The sequence below is a fragment of the Thermobia domestica genome, chromosome 12 (genome assembly GCF_964235325.1).
Source record: "Thermobia domestica chromosome 12, izTheDome1.hap1.1, whole genome shotgun sequence".
In the NCBI taxonomy this organism is placed as follows: Eukaryota; Metazoa; Arthropoda; class Insecta; order Zygentoma; family Lepismatidae; genus Thermobia; species Thermobia domestica.
The window spans coordinates 39652558-39675342 of record NC_137465.1 but is presented as its reverse complement, the minus strand read 5'-3'; the positions used below and the strand labels follow the sequence as shown (position 1 = coordinate 39675342).

Here is a 22785-nt window from a genome sequence, read left to right as displayed (position 1 = left end):
TTTCTTCTACGCATTTTTTTAAATATATAAATAGCAAGTAGACGATGGAGTGCCTCTCATTAACGTTGCCAAGTTTCAAGAAAATTAACATTGAAACTCGACATATTCATCTTAATCAAAATACATCCTCCTTTTTCTAACCAGAATTCATAAACTTTTTATTTTATATAAACTAGTACAATAAGCAACAAAAGTTATTTCCGTTTGATGAAATTAATTTCGTAATAGAAGGATAATTTGAGTACAGTTCTCAGTAAATTAAAAAGAATATAATTTTCTGTATGTTCCAGCCCTGAAACTCGATGAAACTGAGTACATTCCACCGTTATTCCCAAAATAAATTTTACCGAACGGAAAGAACTTTTGTCGCTGACTATACGATGTTCACTGAACACACAAAACCCGTCGGATTCACACCATTTATAAAACATTTCTGAAATAACCTTGATTAGAGTTCCCACCGACCTGGAAAAGTCAGGGAATTTTAAGTACGAATTTTCACTTCAGAAACCATTTCTTTTCTTGCTCTACCCGGCTATTTGGTAAGGGATATTTTTTTTTTTTTTTTAAATAAATTACTTTGTTTTAAAAATTTCTATTCTTACACACACACAAAACACACATTATATATATACGCATAGTAGATGAGGAACCCTCTGGTCGAGAATAAAAATAATTGCTTTTTTACGTTTTATATAGCCCTGGAAATTTATATATTTTGTGCTGGAAAATCTGGAGAAAGTAGGGAATTCGTGCTCACCAAATAAGTGGGAACCCTGTTTGAACATTTGTTTCTTAAATTATTCAAGCCTAAAAAAAATTCTAAATATTTCTGTTCTATTTTACAGTATGCTTTTAATTTCAAAGTTATCATCTTGTATCGGTCTTTTATACGTAACGGTGCATTGTGATATTTCAGTTACCGTTAGGTACTTCGCGAAGTTAATTCTAACATTGCAGTCAATATATCGAACTCTGTGTCGCGCGGTCACAGAACCTTATTCTAAAAATTTACATACAGAAATTGATTAGAATTTCGCGATTTAGCTAGGAGATTGATTAATATTTATTTCTTCAACCTCAATATTTCATCAGAAATAGTCACAAAAAGCTGACGGCTTCATACAGCAGCTCTCCTACACACAAGACCAGGATTAGAGTTCTCGCCAGTCAGATATTTTTTTTTTCCCAACATTCGTAGTACAAGTGAAGTGAAATATACAAGGATTATCCAAAAACGTAAACATATTACTTTACAATAATACTGAGTTTGCCCCTTTCGTAAGAGAAAATTATTTATTTCTTATACAGAATACGTACAATGTCACTATTTTCAGTACAGTCTCTCAAACGTACAACCTTTAAATTCCTTGAATTCTCTTCAACACAGGATCTAGAAGTTATGGTTTTTATCTTTGGTATCTTCTTTTGAGGATGATCAAGATCTCGGATTTTCCTAAAATATCCCTCCCCAATTTTCGTAACAAAGGATTAAAAGAAAATACATCTACAGCACATACTATGTATATTTTCAGAAGTTACTCTCAAACTATACTAAAAACCAAATCAGATACCAGGGTGTGTATCGGTCACGAAAGTCACGAAAAAGTCACGAAATCAGAAAACGGTCATGAAAGTCACGAAACTTAGCTTTTGGGTCACGATTTTTTTAAACTGTACAAATGTAAGTACAGATTGGAAAATTCTGTTCTACAAAACGTCACAATTCACCACCAAAAGTGTCTATGGTCGGGTTTAGTTAGACGCTACCAACTCGCAAGCAAATTATGTTTCTATTGCATGGATGAAAATTCGGCCTAATTAGTACCCGAATTCGCTCTTCAAAATGTTAGAAAATTTTATGATTTGGTAAAGAAAAAGTCACGAAATTTCATTTTGGAATTTTAGTAGACAACCTGGATACAGATCTTCCTTAGACTTCCTCACTGGAAAGGTCCACTGAACCTGTGAACGAAGTGAAAATGAAATGAAACCTTTCACTTTAACGACCCATGATTATGCCCTGTAGGTTAGGAGAGACGGATGATTAAGGCAAGTGCATGATGATGGAAAATTTGGTGGAATGAAAATGTGGGAGGAAACGAGAGTACCCCGAGAAAAATCACGGACACGATGTTGTCCACCACAAATTTACTTAGCCGGGGATCGAACCAGGGACCGCATGCGACAAAAGTAAGCGCTTTACCAGCGAGCCACCATGCTCCCGAACCTGCAAACGTTCAAGGCTAAAGCGATAGACGAGGAATAGCGTAAAGTTAAGAGTTTAATGAAAGCTCGTGATTCTGTTCAATAAAGAAAGAACTCTACACATATGTCGCGAAAGCAAGATGAGTCCATATTTTTTAGTACAAAATTGCGGCAAAAAAATCTTGTCTTGGATTTAGAAATATAGGGTACATCGCAGACTTCAAAATTCCTCATACGGCGAAATACATAATTTAAGTAACAACAAAGATTTTTTTCAGTTGATTGTCTTTCGACCGCGCAACAGCTCATATTTAATCAGAAAAATACTGTAACTGGTTTAGACTATGGTCACTGTGTAGCTTAAGGAAGGTGTTTGTTCTGATTTCGATTTTAAAGAACATTCAAATGAACAATCCTATTCTTACTGAATTTAAATTTAAAAAAAGTTTTACGAAAGAGATAAGTTCCAAATAACTTTATTACATATTCTGTGCCAGTGTATATTATAAACCTGAAACTTCAGTTACATTGCTTGAGCTCTTACTTAAAAATTACTGAAAAGTATTTCCGATTTAATAGATCATATAAAATTATTTACCTGTACAAATTCATTCCTGGCATTCGCTAATTACAACTCAAAATCTAAATCATTATCATCTATAATATCGCTACTGACGCAAAAAGATCCCAAATTCGACGATTTCTGTAGCCAACTAGGTTTCTGACTTGGGGTTTGAGACGTCAAAACTGTACCTGAACTAAGCAATGATTTACCACACTGGATCAGTCTATCTAATCCCGTACGTTTATCTGCAGATGTAGTGTTAACTTCGTTACTTTTACTTGTCTCAGGTACGTTATTGTTTATAACTGGTTCAGGTTTATTAATGACTTGAACGTCACTCTTTGAATTACCATTAACTGTATTTTCATCTTTAGAAACTGGTTTCGATACGCATTTGAACTGTTTCAGTTTTTCTAGTGTTTTTAACGTCACTTGGCGCTGAACATAACTATCATTTTTTCTGGCATCATCTCCAGAGCTATTTTCACTGGATGGTGATGATTTTGAAGAGAGTCTATGTTTCACAACACTACATTCTTCAACATTAGTGGGGACTTTTTGAGTTAGATCAACTGTGTTTGGATTTACAAATTCATGTTCGGTTTGAAATTTGGACCTCTCACTTTCTAAGTTATTACTATTATCAAAATCAGATGCAGTGTGTTCTATAAGGGATATGTCATTTTTGATAATGGAGTCAATTGTAGAGTCCTTAATTTCTGTTACCTGGTTTATATTTCCACGAGATATTACGAATTTCTTTTTTTCTCCTTTATAAAATGTAAATTTATCTTTCAAAAGTTTTATTTTTTCTTCACTAAAACTATCTTCCTTCTCAGATGAAGAGTCCATAGTACCTGAATCTTCGATCACAGTTTTCTTCCGCTTCTTTGAATCTTCACTATTACTTCTACTGCCTTTCTTCTTTTTATTATTGTCGACAGTTGAAGAGTTCATTTTATTGGCACGTTTCTTTTTCACTGGCTGATTTTCTTCTACATCATTCACTGGAGGATCATGCTCCCCGCTTGTTGAAGGTAACACATTCTCAGTGGACAATGATGGAACATCTGAAGTATGCAACTGTTTGCCTAAAACAATAAAAATACATAATTGTTAATAACTTAGTTATGCTATAATAGTACAAGCTGTATTGGTGTCTAGAAGTACAGTATAATTATATTTCTTGCAATAAAAGCAGATTTGAACGGTTAGAGACATCACAAATTTATATACGTGCACGAACGGGGAACGGGCAGGAACAAAGACAAACGGACAGAAAGAGCTCTAGAACAGAATTAAGAGTTTAAAGAGAAATGGCCCCAAAGGACCTATGCACGCAAGAAAATGGAGAAACTGGAGTTTGCCGTGGATGCTGACCATGATACTCCGTTCAACTCTGGCAGATACACAGGCCTCTCGTCGCATGCTTGCAATAAGGAAGTTGGTAGAGTCAGCTGGAAGACATTTCCACAACTCTCTAAAGGTAATACAGGGCTCTGGAATCGTTCATGGAGGCAACTGTTTGGCTATAATTCGCCTTTTCAGTGCATTCTAGGAATATTCAATGGAGTTCAATTCTGTGACCGCATCGGTCGCTCCATGCACTGGATGTCTTCCCTCTGAAAAAACTCCTCCATGATGCTCAGTGGCATAATTTGCTATCATCTATGATAATGAATGATGAACGCACTGCACTCCAAAAAGCCGCATATTAGATCTAGCATCTACACCTGTACCATTCTTGAAAATGTGTAGCTCGTTACGTCCATTAAGCATGATGCCTGCCTACACCACCACCATATTGGTCGCTTTCCATGGCACTATGCGATTTATAACGGGTCCCTGTTCTACCCGGGTCATGTGTACCGCGAATCAGTCTGTAAACTAAATTGCGACTCATCCCCAGAAGAGCACATGGCGCCATTGGTACTTGGTCCAGTGACGATGTCCCTCGCTCCGCCGTTGCATAGGGATGAGAGGGATAATCACTACCGATCGTTTAGTGTTGAGACCAGCTGTATGCAGCTGTCGGTATTACATCTTGGCATTAATGGCAGGTAACAGTTCTGTTGAGGGCGTGTGATCCGTTGCCGAATTGGTATGAGTCGACGTCGGACGTCTCTCATAGTTTGAAACCTGTGCCACAGCCTGGTTTGGGCACATTCAACGCCTCAGAGACCTCTGTCTATGTTAGATATACTTCCAATTGCCAGATTATCCTACCCTTCAACAAAAAACTAATATTGCGGCCTCGTAGCCAACAGCACTTACTCACACACAGAAAACACTTCTGTATTTCACAGGTGCACTATCTCAAATAAGGTGTAGTGTAGTGCGCTGTTATCAGGGCACTGCACACACTGCGACCTTGAGAAAGCAAACGTGCTTATGTGCCAAAGTTGCTCGACATCACACTATCCCACTGATATCAAGTGACGGTTATATACTGTTCTCAAGCTTTTTATGCATTCATTACCGAGATTTTCTCATTATGTTATACTTTTGGACAGCAGTGTATAACCGTCAATTTCACTTGAGAAGTATTAACAGAAATACAGTAACAATATATTAGTAATACTAAACTATTAATGGCCCGCTATTATCGCTAAGTCGGCCCTTCATGAAAAAGAATAGGGTTTGGATATGTATTTGTATTAACCGGAATAAGACAAAACTTCACTATGAAGAACAAACAAAAACACACAATAAATAAATAAGTAAATAAATAAATAAATAAAGCTATTATTATTTTTGGATTCATCCATGTAGTTATTGTACACTGGAAAAAGTAAAGTGGAAAATGAAAGAAAGAAAAAAAAAGAACATAATCAGAGGGAAATCAGACAGTACTAATTAAAAGTATTGCAACACTATTCGTAACTTATCAACGCTCCCTCCATAAATGAAATGGTAAGTATTTGCATATCACTGTAATACAATTAACAATGTACATAATCATACATTGTAAATACTTACTTTTTCTTTTCCCTGACTTTTTTGATTTTTGGAGTTCCACTGATTGACACACATTGTTATCCTTGTTCTTCCGTATGCTTTTCAAAATAGACGCTAACTTGTCTGTCACAGATGGCTGCAACACAACTTTCCTTGAAACACACTCGGGACTTCCATTAGTAATATTATCATCGCTCAAATTACTGTCCTGCACAGCGCGTGGTATATTATCTTTTGACACAATTCGTTCCTCATTGTTCTTTTGAGTACTTGTGAGAAACGTGAAAAGTTCATCTTCTCTAGAGCCGTTTAAGTTTAGTGTATCATTTCCTTCATTCAGTGCGCCATCTCCTTCGGAGTTATTGACACTAATCATTTCGTTCATCCGCTGGCTATGTTTCGGCATTGAAGAGCTTCTGCTAAAATGTTCTGACGTCGAATGAGGTTTCAAATCCCTAAGTCTCTTCATTTCATCTTTCAAGATGTCTTCCAGATATAATCTCTGAAGAATAAGTTTAGCTGAAATTGAAGCAGAAAAAATAATGAATATATATAAATAAATATTACTGGCGCGGTACGCACAGCATATTTTTAATTTCTTAAATTTTTGATCTTATTTATTTTTGTTTATATCTATGCTGTTTGTTTCAAGTAATCGAAAACTTACAATATTTACAACTGTATTCTTCAATCGAGTGTGAAGGTGACAGAGTACAGATAGGCTCCATTTACGCACAGATCACAGGGGCCCGGGTCTAGGATGGGATATATAAAGAAATCGAGATTGAAGTACGGCATGCGGAAAAAAGAGACTGTTGACAGGAGAGAAATTTAAGAGAAATCTATACTGAAAACAATGTTGGTACGACAGCACGACCGAGTTTTTTCGCTACAACGCTACTATAGTGCAATTAACGAAAGCTGGCCTCTGACAGATGGCTACACGTGTTGTAAATGAAAAAAAAGAGAGGGTAGTTCGAAAATCACCGTAGTATTCTTCCACGTTGGTTCTAGGAAACCAAGGTCATTGACCGTGCTGTTGCCGGTAGTTAAGGATTGAATCTTCTGCCAATAGTTGTTTCTGTTATGAAATAATAGCATCTGTTTAATAGTTGTTTTAATATATGCTGTTTTAAGTGCTCTTTCCAAAATACTGATAATTGTTAATTGTGAATAGTTGGTATATGCTGTGCTTACAAAAGAAAGATAAATATAACTGAAAATGCTGGAACAACAACGAATACGACAGAAATCTGTCACAGGAAATGACATATAACGCACGATGCTATTTCGAAGGCGAGAAAGGAGATAGAGACCTTTTTTTTTCTTCTTCCATACACCAGGTGCTCAAGCTCACTTCGAATTTTTTGAAAGTTAGTTAACGAACTATTATTCGTGTAATTGCAAGAAAAATGCGAAGATATTGACGATATTTTTTCGGTATCACTTACAGCACCTGGTATTTTATATATATATATATTATAAAATTGGAAGTGACTATGTTTGTGACTTTTAATCTCTTGAACCGCCCGACCGATCTCAATCAAATTTTTAACATAGATGCGGTTCTGACATGTGAGTATTTTTAGCTATTCACTTTGACGGTTGAACTTAGGGTAGGGGGAGATAGAAAAAAATAAATAAAACTTAATAACTCTTGAACCATCAGACCCATCTCGATCAAATTTTCAACATAGAAGAGGTTTGGGGCCGGAATGGATTTTATCAGTTAACTTTGACGGAACAACATAGGGAAGGGGAGGAGGGGGGCGAGATATATAAAAATCAATATAAATAAAAATAAAAGTGACTAGCTTTGTGACTTAACACCTCTTGAACAACCCGACCAATCTCGATCAAATTTTCAACATAGATGAGGTTCGGGACTGGGAAGTTTTCTTATATTTTCTCTTTGGCGGTAGAACCTAGGGGCGGAGAGGGATATATATATATATATATATATATATATATATATATATATATAGTATATAAAAGTTAACTCATGGGACACCCAACCTATCTTGATTATTTTCAACATAGATGATGTTCGGGCCTGAGATGAATTTTATCATTTTACTCTGACGGTACAACTTAAGAGAGAGAGTGGGTAAGATATATGTACATAAATAAATAAATAAAATGAAAGTGACTGTCTTTGTGACTTCATTACTCTTGAACCACCAGACCGGTCTCGATCAAATTTTCCACGTAGATGAGGTTTGGTCCTGGGATGGTTTTTACCATATCACTTTGACGGTAGAACTTAGCGGAGGGGGAGGAGAGGAGAAGATATATATATAAAAATAAATAAAACTTGGAATTACCCGACCGATCTCGATCAAATTTTCAGCATAGATGAGGTTCGGGCCTGTGATGATTTATTATTTTACTTTGACGCTGCAACTTAGGGGAGGAACACTTATAAATGATCTAAAATGACCGATATTAGGGTCAAATCTATAGTTTTCGGGGTAGCTGAGATGAACAGTAATCTATCCGATGCCGTTTAAATGGATGCCACTGAAAACGAAAACAGCATTTTTCACGGGTATCAAACACATGAAATACGGAGTTGTGCATTTTAATTTTCATTTTAACCCAGCCAAGCGGGTAATCGATGCTAGTATATATATAAAGGTCACGAGCAAGTCAAGCATAGACAACTTCACGAAGAATGCAGTTCGATCTCACGTTTATAGGTAGTACCAAGAAATATCCGACTTTAAATTCTTCCCTTGATTCGTTACAGAAAGATAGTTTATTCACGGATGGGAATACAACTGTGCAAAGCACTTAAAAAGATAGTTTCGATATAAGAATTTTTTAGGAATGAAGATTTTATAAGGAAGGATGGATATCGTTGTTATACGGTGTTGTTTTTTTGAGGAAGATGCCAAATGTTAATCACTCCAACAGCAGATGCTAGATTGGCATGACACGTAAAAGTACAAAAACCTGTCCCAATTGGTAAAAGATAGAGTTTGATTTTGTTACACGTACTGTTACACCTGTATAAAACTTGTTTGTGATGGAGACTGCATTATACATTTTATCCGTATCGTTCACTATTAACGTTAGGCTTACAAGTTAGGCCTAACGAATTATAAATTTTTCCATATATGTAAACTCTTACCAAAGCCAATTAGTACCAAAATGTAAATATGAATGTTTACTTTAATATAATCTATAATTTCAAGTAAAAGATGATATAAACAAAAACATATTTATAAAATACAGAACCATGAACATATACTTAGTACATCTCAGCTAAAACTATATAATCTGAATTTAAACAATCCACATAATACAGTCTCATTTATATCTTTAAAATATTTTCACTTCGACGTGTGTGTACTTATTGCAGCACTTTTTCCCCAACACGTACGAAGGTGTGAAGGTTTCATATCAAACTGTCTCCTGTTTTATATCACGTAAGACATCAAAGTTTCGGATTTTGTGTAAACTCAATGTAAAACCAATTTTATGAATCTATTCTTTAGTTTTCTTGTAGATTCATCAAGGACGGAGGGGAGGGATTGAAGAAATCAATCTCATATCCTTTCAGGATATGTGTTTTATTTTATATTATATTTATCTATCTATCTATATATATATATATATATATAAAAATTTAACATCACAGTATAGTAAATGTTTCTTTTCCATAATGTCTTGCTGAAAGGAGAATGAATCCCGAAACCCAACCCCTTGCAAATGCCAGTTCCAAGTAGTAATAATATTATTATTTGGAAATCATATCTTCCTGTCTTACTACAGTATTATAGATTATGACTTATTAAACATCCTAAGTGTGTCGTCGGAGCTGCTACCTCTGTTGTCGCAAGCTTTTCGGCAACAGCACTATCATTATACCACGTGCTCTGTCAAACTACCAGAAGCCAGCTTTCGTCAACTGCATTGTAGTGCTAGGAACAGGCTATTGCTTACTGCCAGCCAACCTGTGCATTTGGATTTGCGTAACCCGTCCCGTTGCTGTTGGATCAATGAAGTGGATGTGGCCGCATGGTTTAGGCCTATACTGAACACGGACAAATAAGGGGGAGGGATGCAAAATTTTCTTGTGTTCAGGGGCGTAAAATACTTCAATATGGGCCTGGGTACGGTATTGAAAGAGCTGTTACGATAAATAATTAAATCTCCTCTACTAGCCTAATATCTCTTACTTAAAAAAATATCTGTTCGGATTATTAGGTGTAACGAATTACCTATCCTGAGAAGTCCACTCAATAACCAGTCTCACTCATTTTTACACCAGACTGAAGAAACCAAGAGTTGTCAGTGATATGAAACGAACAGCAGAGATAAGAAAGAAAGAAGAAAACTTACAAGGGAAAAAAAAAAAATGAATAAACTGAGTCTCCTTAAAAAAAAAAAAAATAGAAAGACAAAAATCAAGAAATTTTAAGCTTCTGAGATTCAAAAACTGAAGAATAAAGGAAAGGAAGAAAAAACTTTTCGCAATATTACTAGAATGATGAAGTTAATGTTGTTGCTTATCTAGCAACGTATACTTAAGAGATAGCAGGACTGGGTACAGCTAGTATGGATTAAAAGTTTCGATTTAACATGGGCCATAAACAACTTTCACTACAGAACTCAGGCCCATGAGGTTTTTCTTTTCTTTCTTTTAAATGGCACAATAGTTCAATGTAAATAACCGATACGTTAATGCAGTTATACCGACAGAAGCTTCATCTGCATATTAAAAGTATAATTTATTATATTAATAATCAAAAACTCCTATAGAAATCAATGAAAAACAAGGAAACGCCAAGTCATTTTAACAAGCTTAGGATGCATATAAAACCGTGGTTCTTTTTCTAAAATGCACACAAATTGCTTTCGAAAAGCACTTGCGAAATTTTTCCTCGAATAACAATACAAGATATTAAAAGCAATGAGTAATTTGCACTATACTATGTTGACATTAATTTCTCATTCCCGTCCGGTTCAAGCAATTGGGAGACATGTCCATTAGGATGGAGCGAAAAAATCAAATTTTCGAGTATCGAATTCTAATAGGGCTCAAAAGTTGCGTATTCGCACGCTAATCAAATGGAAAAATAACTAAAATAATCACACTTTGGATCTTCAGGTCACGTAAACGGCCTAAATTAAAAAACACTAAAATTTACCTTTACGCAAGAAATATTCAGATTACTTAATTATTTTTTCTTTAATTTTTTAAATTTCTGTAGCGTCTAAGTGCTTTATTTCAGTTGTGTGAGGTCATGTTTTTTATTAATTCGTTAATGTGAGTGATTTTACACATTTTATTTTCATCATGATTTTGCACCTCTTCGCTCATTTCTCAACGTTTTTTCCCCTTGAAATGGCCCATAACTCACCACGAGAAGATGGCTGCAATTCGAATTCCATCCACACCCTATCCAATCGTCCTATTAATTAACATGTGCGAAGTTATGTTGATTTAGTCAAGGACGTAGTCTTAAATTTAGATTCTTTATTGTTATTATTATTATTAAATCAAATTTTGGCATTGTGAGTCCTGAGAGCAAAGTTGCTCTAATGTAGCCATCTCCGTTTTCTTGTCTGCACACTTTTCCTGTATACTCTGTGACAAGTTTGACATGTTTTTCGACTTCCTGAATATGGCATGGAAAATTTCAAAAGTTAAACTCATGAGCAGATTTGTCATACATAAGTGATAGATTGGAAAAAGTGTAAGCTGTTGTAAGCTCGACAGCTTGACAACAGAAACTATCACTTACGCATGACAAATCTACTCATGAGTTTGACTTTTTAAATTTTCCATGTCATATTCAGGAAGTTGAAAGTTGTGTCGAACTTGTTACAGAATCTGCAGGAAAAATGTGCGGACAAAAAAACAGAGATGACTGCATTAGAGCAACTTTGCTCTCAAGACTCACAATGTCAAAATTTGATTTTAAAAAGTCTGAATTTAAGACAATATTCTTGACTAAATCAACAATTTAGCACACCTTAATTGATAGGAGAGTTAGGTAGGGTGTGGGTGGAACTCGAATTGCAGCCACTTTCTCGTGGTGAGTTCTGGACCATTTCATGAAGAAGCTAAGAGTTGCAAAATCACGATGAAAATAAAATGTATAATAAAATCACTCATATTAACGAATTAATAACAAACATGACCTTACAGAACTAAAACAAACTACTCAGACGCTATAGAGATAAAAAAAAGTGGTCTGTAAAGGTTTCTTGCGTAAAGGTTTTTTTTTTTTTTTATTTAGGGCGTTTGCACGAACTGAAGATCCAAAGTGTGATTATTTTCGTTATTTTTCCATTGATTAACACGTAAATACGCAACTTTTGAGCCTTATTAGAATACGATACTCAAAAATCTGTTTTTCTCATAAAGGTAAATTTTGGTGTTTTTGTAATATTTTTTCAAACTTTAGGCCGTTTGCGCGAACTGAAGATCCAAAGTGTGATTTTTTAGTTATTTTTCCATTGATTAGCATGCGAATACGCAACTTTTGAGAATTCGATACTCGAAAATCTGATTTTTTCGCATGAGAGTAAATTTTGGTGTCTTTTGTATTTTTTTTTTTTTAAATTTTAATCAGCTTGCGCGAACTGAAGATCCAAAGTGTGTTTTTTTCGTTACTTTTCCATTGCTTAGCATGCGGAAATGAAATGAAATCTTTAAGTTTTACGTCCCACGGTTATGCCGGCTAGGCTAAAGGGGACGGTGATGATGAGAGATGAGTAAAATGGTGGAATGAAGAAAGTGGGAGGAAACGGGAGAACCCCGAGAAAACCCACGAGCACGGTGTTTGTCCACCACAAAGTCCACGTGGCTGGGATCGAACCAGGGACCCCACGCACCGGACGTGAACGCTCTATCACTGAGCCACCGCACTCCATGATTAACATGCGAATACACAACTTTTGACCACTATTAGAATTCAATATTCGAAAATTTGATTTTTTCGCTCTACCCTAATGTCCATAGATGTCATTACTGGTGTGTCCTTTTCGAGGGAAAGGGAATCTATAAATTGCGAAAGCCAAATCATATCATTTCGTTTCCATGATACACTTACAATTCAAGCTTTATAACCCAGGTAACAAAATTTTTATTTATTATAATCAGGGTCATGTTAAAGGGGTGAAAGGAAAGTATATCCCAAAGTCTTCAAAATTTGACATTTGTGTGGGTTGGCAAGGCAAATTCGAAAAGGTAACTTTCTGTAAGGACGGAGGTAATTATTGAGTTTTATGAATTTTATTAACAATTTCTTGATTGTAATTTCGTAACCTTTTTGTATTCAGTTCTATCTCAATATAATTTCCATGCATTGACCGGTGCTACAGTTGTCTACTTCAAATATTTTTTGAGACTTGTATCTCTTTTCGCACTTCAAACTTTTAAAATTGTTATTAAATTCGATATTTTGTTGTTTATAGACTACTCTTACCTTATATATATATATATATACAGGGTGGTCGTGCATCAATGACGGAAAATTCGGGAGATCAATCTACAGGTAAAAACAAGCAAAAAATGTCATATGAACATTGGGTGAATGCGGCTTCGTTTGGACGCTAGAGGCGTCTGAAATGTCACCTTCCGATGCGCAATTTGCAATATCGTAAGAACGGTGAGAAATACGAATGTCGGGTCAAAAGATATCAAAGGAAACCCCATCCGAAGAATGCAATTATGCATAACTGATGGCGAAAAGAAAGTGAATGAAACATGGAGAAAAGTGAAAAATTTACACTGAAAAATTGTAGCAGGGGATGTTACTTGGAACATGCAACAACAAATGTTAAGGAACAAAGGCAACAATGGCTACGCTGTAGGGACACTATGGGAGGCGGAATGTAGGAATAGAGTATCTGTATAACGGAGAGAAATAGGAATGTCGGTTAAGAAGATTTCAAAGGAACACCCATCCGAAGAATCCAATTATACATAAGTGATGGCGAAGCAGTGGCGGCCCAAGGGGCACAAAGAAAGTGAATGAAACGCGGAGAAAAGTTCTAGCACAGATGTTGTTCTCGGATGAGGCATTCATACGGGATGGCATCACAAATGTTCGCAATGACAATCGATGGACACTCAACAACCCGCATGCAATTGTGGAGACGAAGCATCATCAGCGTTTCCAATTCCATGTGTTGGCTGGTATTATTGATGACGACGTTGTGAAACAACACTTCTTACCACAGCGATTGAACATAAGCAATATCGTATCTCCAGTTTCTGGCCTAGGGCCTGCCTGTTCTACTTAAAGATGTGCTACTGAGGACACGACAGTGTATGTGGTTTAAGCATGATGGCGTCCCTTCAAATTTATGTCCCACTATTCGTGCGTATCTAAACGAAAAATTTCCACACAGGTAGATAGATCATGGAAGCAAAGGGGTATGGCCCCCACGTTCTCCCAATCTGAATACCCTAGACTTTTTCCTGTGGGGCTACGTGAAGACTCTCGTGTATACACGGCCTGTGCATGGCATTGAAGATCTTAGCTACTGTGTATAAGCTGCATTTGCCACACTACGGCGAACTCCAGCATTATTGCCAGAAGTCAGAGAATCCTTACGCCATCGTGTAACTGTCTGTCTCGAAGAACAAGGAGGACATATTGAACACCTTTTTTTAAGATAACATTATGTTGACCATGGTAAGTAGAATACCTCTTGTTTTTACAGTACACTGGGCTTCATCTTCCGTATGTGTTTTGTACGATTTGCACGTATCATCACTAAGAGTGTTTAACAATTTCTTTGTAGCTCCCATGCGCCGCCACTGTTCCGCAGTACGTACGCATAATTGGATTCTTCGGATGGGGTTTCCTTTGAAATCTTCTTACCCATTCCTATTTCTCTCCGTTATAGAGATACTCTATTCCTACATTCCGCCTTCCATAGTGTCTCTACAGCGTAGCCATTGTTCATTAACATTTGTTGTTGCATGTTCCAAGTAACATCCCCTGCTACAATTTTTCAGTGTAAATTTTTCACTTTTCTCCATGTTTCATTCACTTTCTTTGTGCCCTCCTCTAGCGCCGCCACTATTTCGCCATCACTTATGCATAATTGCATTCTTCGGATGGGGTTTCCTTTGATATTTTTTGACCCAACATTTCTATTTCTCTCCGTTAAAATGATACTGTATTTCAACATTCCACCTCTCATAGTGTCCCTACAGACTAGCCGTTGTTGCCTTTGTTCATTAACATTTGTTGTTGCATGTTCCAAGTAACATCCCCTGCTACAATTTTTCACTTTTTTCCATGTTTCATTCACTTTCTTTGTGCCCCCCTCTAGCGCCGCCACTGTTTCGCCATCACTTATGCATAATTGCATTCTTCGGATGGGGTTTCCTTTGATATCTTTTGACCCGACATTCGTATTTCTCACCGTTCTTGCGATATTGCTAATTGTCGCCTCGGAAGGTGACATTTCAGACGCCTCTAGCGTCTAAACGAAGCCGCATTTACCCAATGTTCATATGACATTTTTTGCTTGTTTTTACCTGTAGATTCACCTCCCGAATTTTCCGTCACTGATGCACGACCACCCTGTATATATATATATATATATATATATATATATATATTAATGTTGTCCTCGAGACGAGACGAGACAAATGTTTTTCGTCTCGATTCCCGAAATATTTTTTCGTCTCGTCTTCTACATTAATCTACTTTACTTTCGGAAGTAGTTTTGATAGGATTTTTCACTTAGAAATTCAATTTTATATAGGGATAACTATTGAATAATTAGCATTCATTAAAAATAAGGGGATGCAGTGGCTTAGTGATATAGTCCTTTTATCTGGGGCGGCGCTCCCTGGTTCGATTCCAACTAGTGCCAAATGGACTAAGCGATGAACACGCATATGTGCGTGGGTTTTCTTCGAGCTTCTTTAGTCTCCTACAACTTTCTTCATTCCATAATTTTTGTCATTCTTTCACATCTTTGTTCGAACGCATCTTGACTAGTTGTTTTCATACAACTCGTATTGTTACAGCACACTCACTGCAGTTAACTGTAATGGTTATGCGTGAGCGGTGATGAGTCATCTAGTTACGTGTTATCAGTAAAACGGCATCTATAACGGTATAGAGTGACGAATGTTATTTTTAGAGGGGATGACTATTATCAAAAAATGAAATCTTTTGAGTTTTACGCCCAACGGTTATGCCGGTTAGGCTGAAGGAGACAGTGATTATGAGAAATGAATGAAATGAAGAAAGTGGGAGAACCCCGAGAAAATCCACGCACACGGTGTTTGTCCACCACAAAGTTCACTTGGCGCGAACTGGGATCAAACCAGGGACCCCATGCACCAGAGGTGAACGCTCTACCACTGAGCCACCGCGGCTCCATGACTATTTTCATTATCAGATGTATTTATTTCAGCAGAAGTAGTAAATATATCCGGATATATGGATCTTATTGTGGAATCTGGACCGAGAATGAATATTAATTTAGAAAACTCGAGGAGAAAACGAAGAATATTGAATGGAGGTAAATACTAAAATGACAAAAACAATGGTGACTGAAAAGAAGCGGGAGCGGTAGCAACAACAAAAATTAAACAGGAAGTAATAAAATATGTGATAAAGTTGAGTTTGAAAAAATTAAATTTTTGAGTTTAATGTCCACGATTATACCCTTTAGGCTAAAGGGAACGATGATTAAAGCAAGTGAATGATTATGGAGCAACTCTTGTTTATGCTCTTTAAGCTGAAAGAGAGAATAATTAATGAAAATGAATGATTGTGAAACTACATTTTTTGTGCTCTCCCACTGAAAACTTGATTCGGGACTGCGTACATAAAAGGTACAGGCGCTCGTATGCGGAGAGCTATACTGTTCATATTATAGACAAATCCTAGCATCCTTAAATACATTTTCTTGTTCTTTCTTTGTTGTTTTCTGTTAGTTTTATTTATTTATTTTTCTGAAGATGGGACAAGAAAGGTTTCGAAAATTTGGAACTTTAAGAGTTGTTTAACAGAAAGCTTGTGAGTAGTTCTAAATACAATTTCTATAATGAAGTATTCCGTGCAAATTTAACTCTATTCTTTCTGGATTTTTCAGAGAGAAATGAATAATAACATTGTTGGAACAAACATTTAAGTATTGTGTTAAATACAGCACACTCAAATCACTTAACACATTCAACAAAAACCTTTAGAACAGCACTAGTAAACTGTAACTAAATGCCAGTTTTTAGGCGTAGAATCTTAAGTATGGCAATAAAGAACTTCTGAAATGAAGTTTCCTTTATATTTGAATATTCCCGCTCCCAATAAAGGGGAGAAGGGTGTTTCAAAAAGAATGACCTGATTTTAAAAGTCCATATGTATTGATAAAAACATACTACAAAAATGGGTTAAATTGCAAAATACAAAATCTTCAAATTTTAGCTATGCTTTTACAAATGTTCTATGTGTCCACCAGCAGTACCACCACAAGTTCCACCATTTCATCGGAAATGTGAGGCCGACCTGGACTCTTACCTTTGCACAGGCATCGTCTCTTCATACCAACGACGAATGTTTTTGGGTGCAGGCGGATCAATGCCAAAACGCCGACGAAAAGCACGCTGGACAGAAATCACTGACTCAGTCTCTGCAAACTGCAGCACACAAAACGCCTTTTGTTGAGCGGACGCCATCTTACTTCTGACTGACTGCAAACTGAGAAGACGCATTGACTGACATCTAACAGAGATTTTCTGACGCTCTAGGCCACGCTCATTTAAACAACACTCATTTCCTTGCCGGCACATCCCATGTTCCATAATTATTACCGTCCAAGATTAGGTCACTCTTTTTGAAACACGGTGTATATATTCTTTAGGAAATGTCCGCGTACTACCAATGTCATGTATGCCTGTATACCTTGACTTCCCTTATTTTTATATCAATCGGTAGTATATAGTAAACAGAGACAAAATAATAAAACCTCACAAAAACTATTAATTTAGAAGTGGTAAGTGAGCATTTATGTATTTAATTGCCTCTATAAGGAATTTAATGGACGGTTTCGGACACATTCTGTGTGTCTGTTTTCAAAAGCACTTACCACTTTAAAAATAATATTGAAAATGTGTCAACTATTTTCTTTAAATAAAATTCACAAAACCTAACTTCTTATATTACTATTATACTATCGTATTATTGTGCTCACTTTATGTACTTCTATTTTCGCATGAAGATTTACCTTGTTTTTCATATTCTCCCATCGGATCATCAGGAAAAGATGTATGAAGAGCATTTATTTCGCTGATGAGAGCTGAACCCTGCATACTTGACTCCATCAAAGACACAGCAACAATTGCGTCTTCTACAGTTACGAAGTTCCTGAACATCAACTTTGCATGCGCCTGAGAGAGCCTGTAAACAAACATTTAGTATTCATTACATACTTAATAATGAATAAATAAAATAAAAATTAAACAACATTTACAACCAAATCAACAGATTACACCTAAAAGTTTATTTGTAGAAATAATGACAATAAAATGGGTTGAGTTGAATTTGAGTTTAACGTCCTGTTCAGCAGACGTGGACCTACTGATTAACGTGGAACCCGAATCACATGAGCTCCCGTCGGGAATCGAACTCGGGTGTCCCGCGCCAGAGGCGCGTACGCTAACCGCTTAGCTACGAAGAAGCTCTTGACAATAAAATGCATTGTTTTGTAGTAGCTATAATTTTACAGGACAAGTACAGTTTACAAAAAGATTAAGGCTTCAGACCCTGCCTTATTAAAAATAATAAAAGTTTACCGTTTTTCTTTTGATTGTTTATTCATAAATTAAAGGAGATAATGAAATTCAACTTACCACAGTCATAGATAATGTTATTCTACAACAGAAAATATGAACCTGAAGAATTTTCAGTGTTGCCATCCATAGAAATTACAATATTACCAGAATAACATTTCCCCCAAAATCTACCTTAAGGCAGTGACTAGAGGAACGAATTCAACAGCACTTGATTGCGTATTATGTTGTTTTGGTATCCTGCGAACTACTTTTTAAATCATAGTTGTATTTAGTTTGTAATAAATAAAATAGTTTTAACATACAGTTATTAAAATTACATAATAATGTTATTTAAAAAGTAGTTCACAGAATACCAAAACAGCTTGATACGAAATCAAATGCAGTTGAGTTTGTTCCTCTAGTCGCTGCCTTAACTTAGATTTTGGGAATATTGTTATTCTGGCAACACTGTAATTTCTATGGATGGCAACACTGAAAATTCCACAGGTTCATATTTTCTGTTGTATAATAACATTATCTATGACTGTGGTAAGTTGCATTTCATTATCGCCTTTCACTTATGAATAAACAAGCAAAAGAAAAATGGTAAATTTTGTATTATTTTTAGTAAGGCACGCTTTTAAATCCTCTGATATAGAAATTCCAACAATCCTTATCTATCTATCAATTTCTTTATCTTTATTAATAACAGAGTTTAGGTGAAAAAGAAAAAAGTAAAGTAGTTTAAACCTTTCCTTTGTAACATAACGTATAATTCAAGAATTCCATGTGGTGCAATGAAAATTCATTAGGTAACAGCTACTATTAGACTGTGTACCTATACAACCGCCAGCAAAAATGATATTTCCTCTGATACATGTTCTTTTGCCAATAACTTCGGAAGAGATCAATGAATTTTAATACCGTTTATAATAAATTATATATAATTGCGTTTTACCTTGCCAAAGATAATTGCACTGATTTCTTTTCTCCAGTTATTGATAAGAGAACAAGCAGAGAGAAGTATCCTGTAATCGATTATACTCTTTGAGGAGGATTTAGATTTCTGGTCTTTCGACATCTATGGCCATTTACTCCGTCACGTATGAGGATGATGTCCCTTGGCGGGCACACTATTCGGGGAAAGGGACGGAAGAAAGGATTGGGGAAGTAAGTGAGATGCCAGTCCAGCATCTGCCTGGTATGAATGAGGAAAACCCAGGAAAACTGCATCTAGGATGGCTGGGCTGAAAAAGTTTTACACCCCCCTTCGGGAACCGAACCCGGGACTGCTCGCACCGAAGGCGAGAGCGTTAGCGACTACGCTACGCGGGGCCACGATTACCGTATACGCTCGCGTAATGTCCGCACCCCAACTTCAGAGATAGTTTTTGTTGGAAAAAAGTGACCCGCGTAAAGTCTGCACCCTAAAAGTCACAGCTTGAAAATCTAAGTTACTTCTTGTGTATTTCTAATACGGTACCAATTTTCGTACTTCTGGCACCAGACACTCTATTTAAAAATTTAGAATAAATTATACAAAATAATTGTGGATTATTTTATTTTGTGTAAAATATAATTTTAAGCTAAATAAAATAATTTGTTTTAATTAATGGTCCTAATTTACTTTTCATTTAATAATTTACCGATATTATGTAGGAAGTTCAAAATGAAATTACTTCGAAAAAAATGTAACTAAAAACTGCGCGTTTTTTGAACGACCCGCGTAATGTCCACACCTGCATTTTGACACCGCGATTTTAGTTATATATATATAAGGTGCGGACATTACACGAGCGTATACGGTATACTCTTTGACAGGTTAGTAGAGTTATCAGTACATTTCATTTGTTTATACTGCCCTACTCTAATTCGGGTTGTTTCTTTTAATGAAGAATCACTCAAATCCACTTCTTTCCTTAGCATTTTTAAATTTTTGCAAAACAACCTGATACAGATAATATGTTTCTATATTCGTAACCTATACAAGGTGTGGTAATAAAAGAAAGTTTTTTTTTATTATTATTATTATTATTATTTCTTTGGGAAAATTTTCTGTAATACTTAATATTTATTTACTTTCGTTTGCTTCAGCAAGCAACGCCATTTCCAGATAAATTGATTAGTGGAGTGAAGGTTTTAAGACATTTTACAGAAACAATTATCGTGCTGCAACTGCTAGGCGAAATCACTCCAGTTATTATTACCCTGGGACGCAATATCTTATTCCATCTGAATATCCAATTAGATTGTGGGTCAAGAATTCGAAGCCAAGGAAGGTGTATTCAACCAAAACTACATTTGAAACTAAAAGTATTGAAATACAATACAGAATGTGTAAAATGTTTTACAAAATGTTTTGAGACGACTTTTTCCATTAATGAACACCTGAAGTCACAGTATGTATAGAATGTTACAAAGTTAATTTAAAAAATTACAACCACACAAGGTACTGATTACGCTGATAATGACATATATCAAAGAGTAAATATGTAATGTTCCTGCTTATACATTTAGATGTCCTACTATCTTAACGCTTCAGGAATATTAAAGTGATACACAAACTGCATATAAAGTAAGTTAAACCATAACATTTTATAAACACTTATATTATAAATAGGGCACGAGTTTTTCGCACTAAGAATTTGAAAATTTCGCGTTTTGTCGCATTTTCAAATAAAGTTTCGCATTTTGTAGCTCTTGTGGAAAACATAATCCCTGACATTTTATAGTTGTTTCTTTTATTCATAGACCACTACTGAAATAAATCATTAATTACAAACAAAGGTGACAGCTCGTTCAGTTCGGCGCCAGCGCCGATGACAAGATAGGCAACATGTTTTATGCAGTTGACCTGGAGTAAATGCCATTGGCTAGCTAATTTAAACTGCTCCTCCCCATCCAGCTGCGATGGTGATAGCTAACGGGCAACATGTTTTCTATACCGTGTCCGGATCACCTAAAATGCACTGTTCATGCCACGTTCTACCGTTCCATCAGCGGAAAAATGGCGTTTTTAAATTATTGAAAACATATTTTTAAAATTTCGCATTATTTCGCGTATTGATAGAAATTTCGCGTTTTATCGCGCAACGGAAAACAATGGAAATACGCATAGAATATCATAAAACGTCAAGAAACTAAAAATTACTTAATTCTGACACATTTCGTTTCATCGCGCATTGCAAAAATCTCGTGCCTCTAATTCTAAACACTTTCCATTTTCTTTCTCGAACCAGCTAGCTTTTCAGTGGTTGACCAGTTAGTTCTATTACCACCTATACCCAGATTGTGCAGTCTGAAAGGAAATTTTGACATTTCTCCAATGTTACACAACAATTTCCAGTATATCTTCAGTATTTCCAGTATCAATACAAATTTCCAGTATTTCAAGTGCTTCAAATATCAGTATACAACCTGTGTTTCATAATATACAAAACTTCTTTTAAAAAAATGTAAATATTCAAGTTTTATTAAATAGACCACTGGTTAAAAAGAGATAACTTTAGTAAGGATGCATGAACATGGAATCATTCAAGTCCGGACAACAACGCTAACCATTAAGTCCTGACATGGTACACATTTTGGTTTAGAAAGAAATTCACACTGTAGTTTTCTTAAGACAGAAAATCCATATGTATTCTTTACACTGATAGTTTGTCACCGAATTGAAGAAAGAAATAACAAAAAATTTAAAGGACAAAAATGTTTTCAACACTAAGTTTGCTATTACCTTACCAAACTTTCCAGTAATCTTACTGTAGTTCTAGCAGCATTTCGAAAGTCCGCTTGTCTCTGACGGTTGTAATATTGTCGTAAAATTCTCTCAGCGGAATCTGTGAATACAGGCTGAAGATTTTTAATGATGCAGAAATAAGCTTGAAGCTTATCGAGAGTCCACAGCTTGGAACACGATTCCTGGCTAGAATTTATTTGATTTATATCCTTTCCTTCTAAAATAAATCCTGACACCATCCTGTAAAACATATATACAAAACATATTTCAATTTTATGTATGTTTACTTATTTCTCTGCAGAAAGGCGACAGCAAGAATAGAAACTACAGGAAAAGAGTTGAACCTTCATATGAAAAATTCTTTGAAATGGTCAGGTGAAGTATTTGCATATCCTGATCGTCCCCTTAACAAGAAACCGTTCCTTCTTCGCCTCTTTTACGTTTCCTAAATGCGTTTCCTTGGCATTATTTCAACGGTTTCCTCTGCTGTATTCCTGAATTGAATTTCAAAATAGTAAATAACGAATCCAATCAGGCAAACGAATCCAGGACATATAA

General features: G+C 35.8%; 1 protein-coding gene across 1 annotated transcript in view; it reads right to left on the bottom strand.

Annotated features, from left to right (window-relative positions):
• Positions 1–1276: 1276 nt before the first annotated feature.
• LOC145666413 (uncharacterized) overlaps positions 1277–22785 on the bottom strand; it is a 71771-nt gene continuing 50262 nt past the window's right edge. The window contains exons 11-14 of the mRNA XM_081733623.1: positions 22225–22467; positions 17945–18117; positions 5753–6250; positions 1277–3864 (exon numbers count right to left, since the gene is read on the bottom strand). Coding sequence (XP_081589749.1) covers positions 2837–3864; positions 5753–6250; positions 17945–18117; positions 22225–22467 — 1942 coding nt within the window. The 3' untranslated portion in view covers positions 1277–2836. The remainder of the gene's footprint in view (positions 3865–5752; positions 6251–17944; positions 18118–22224; positions 22468–22785) is intronic.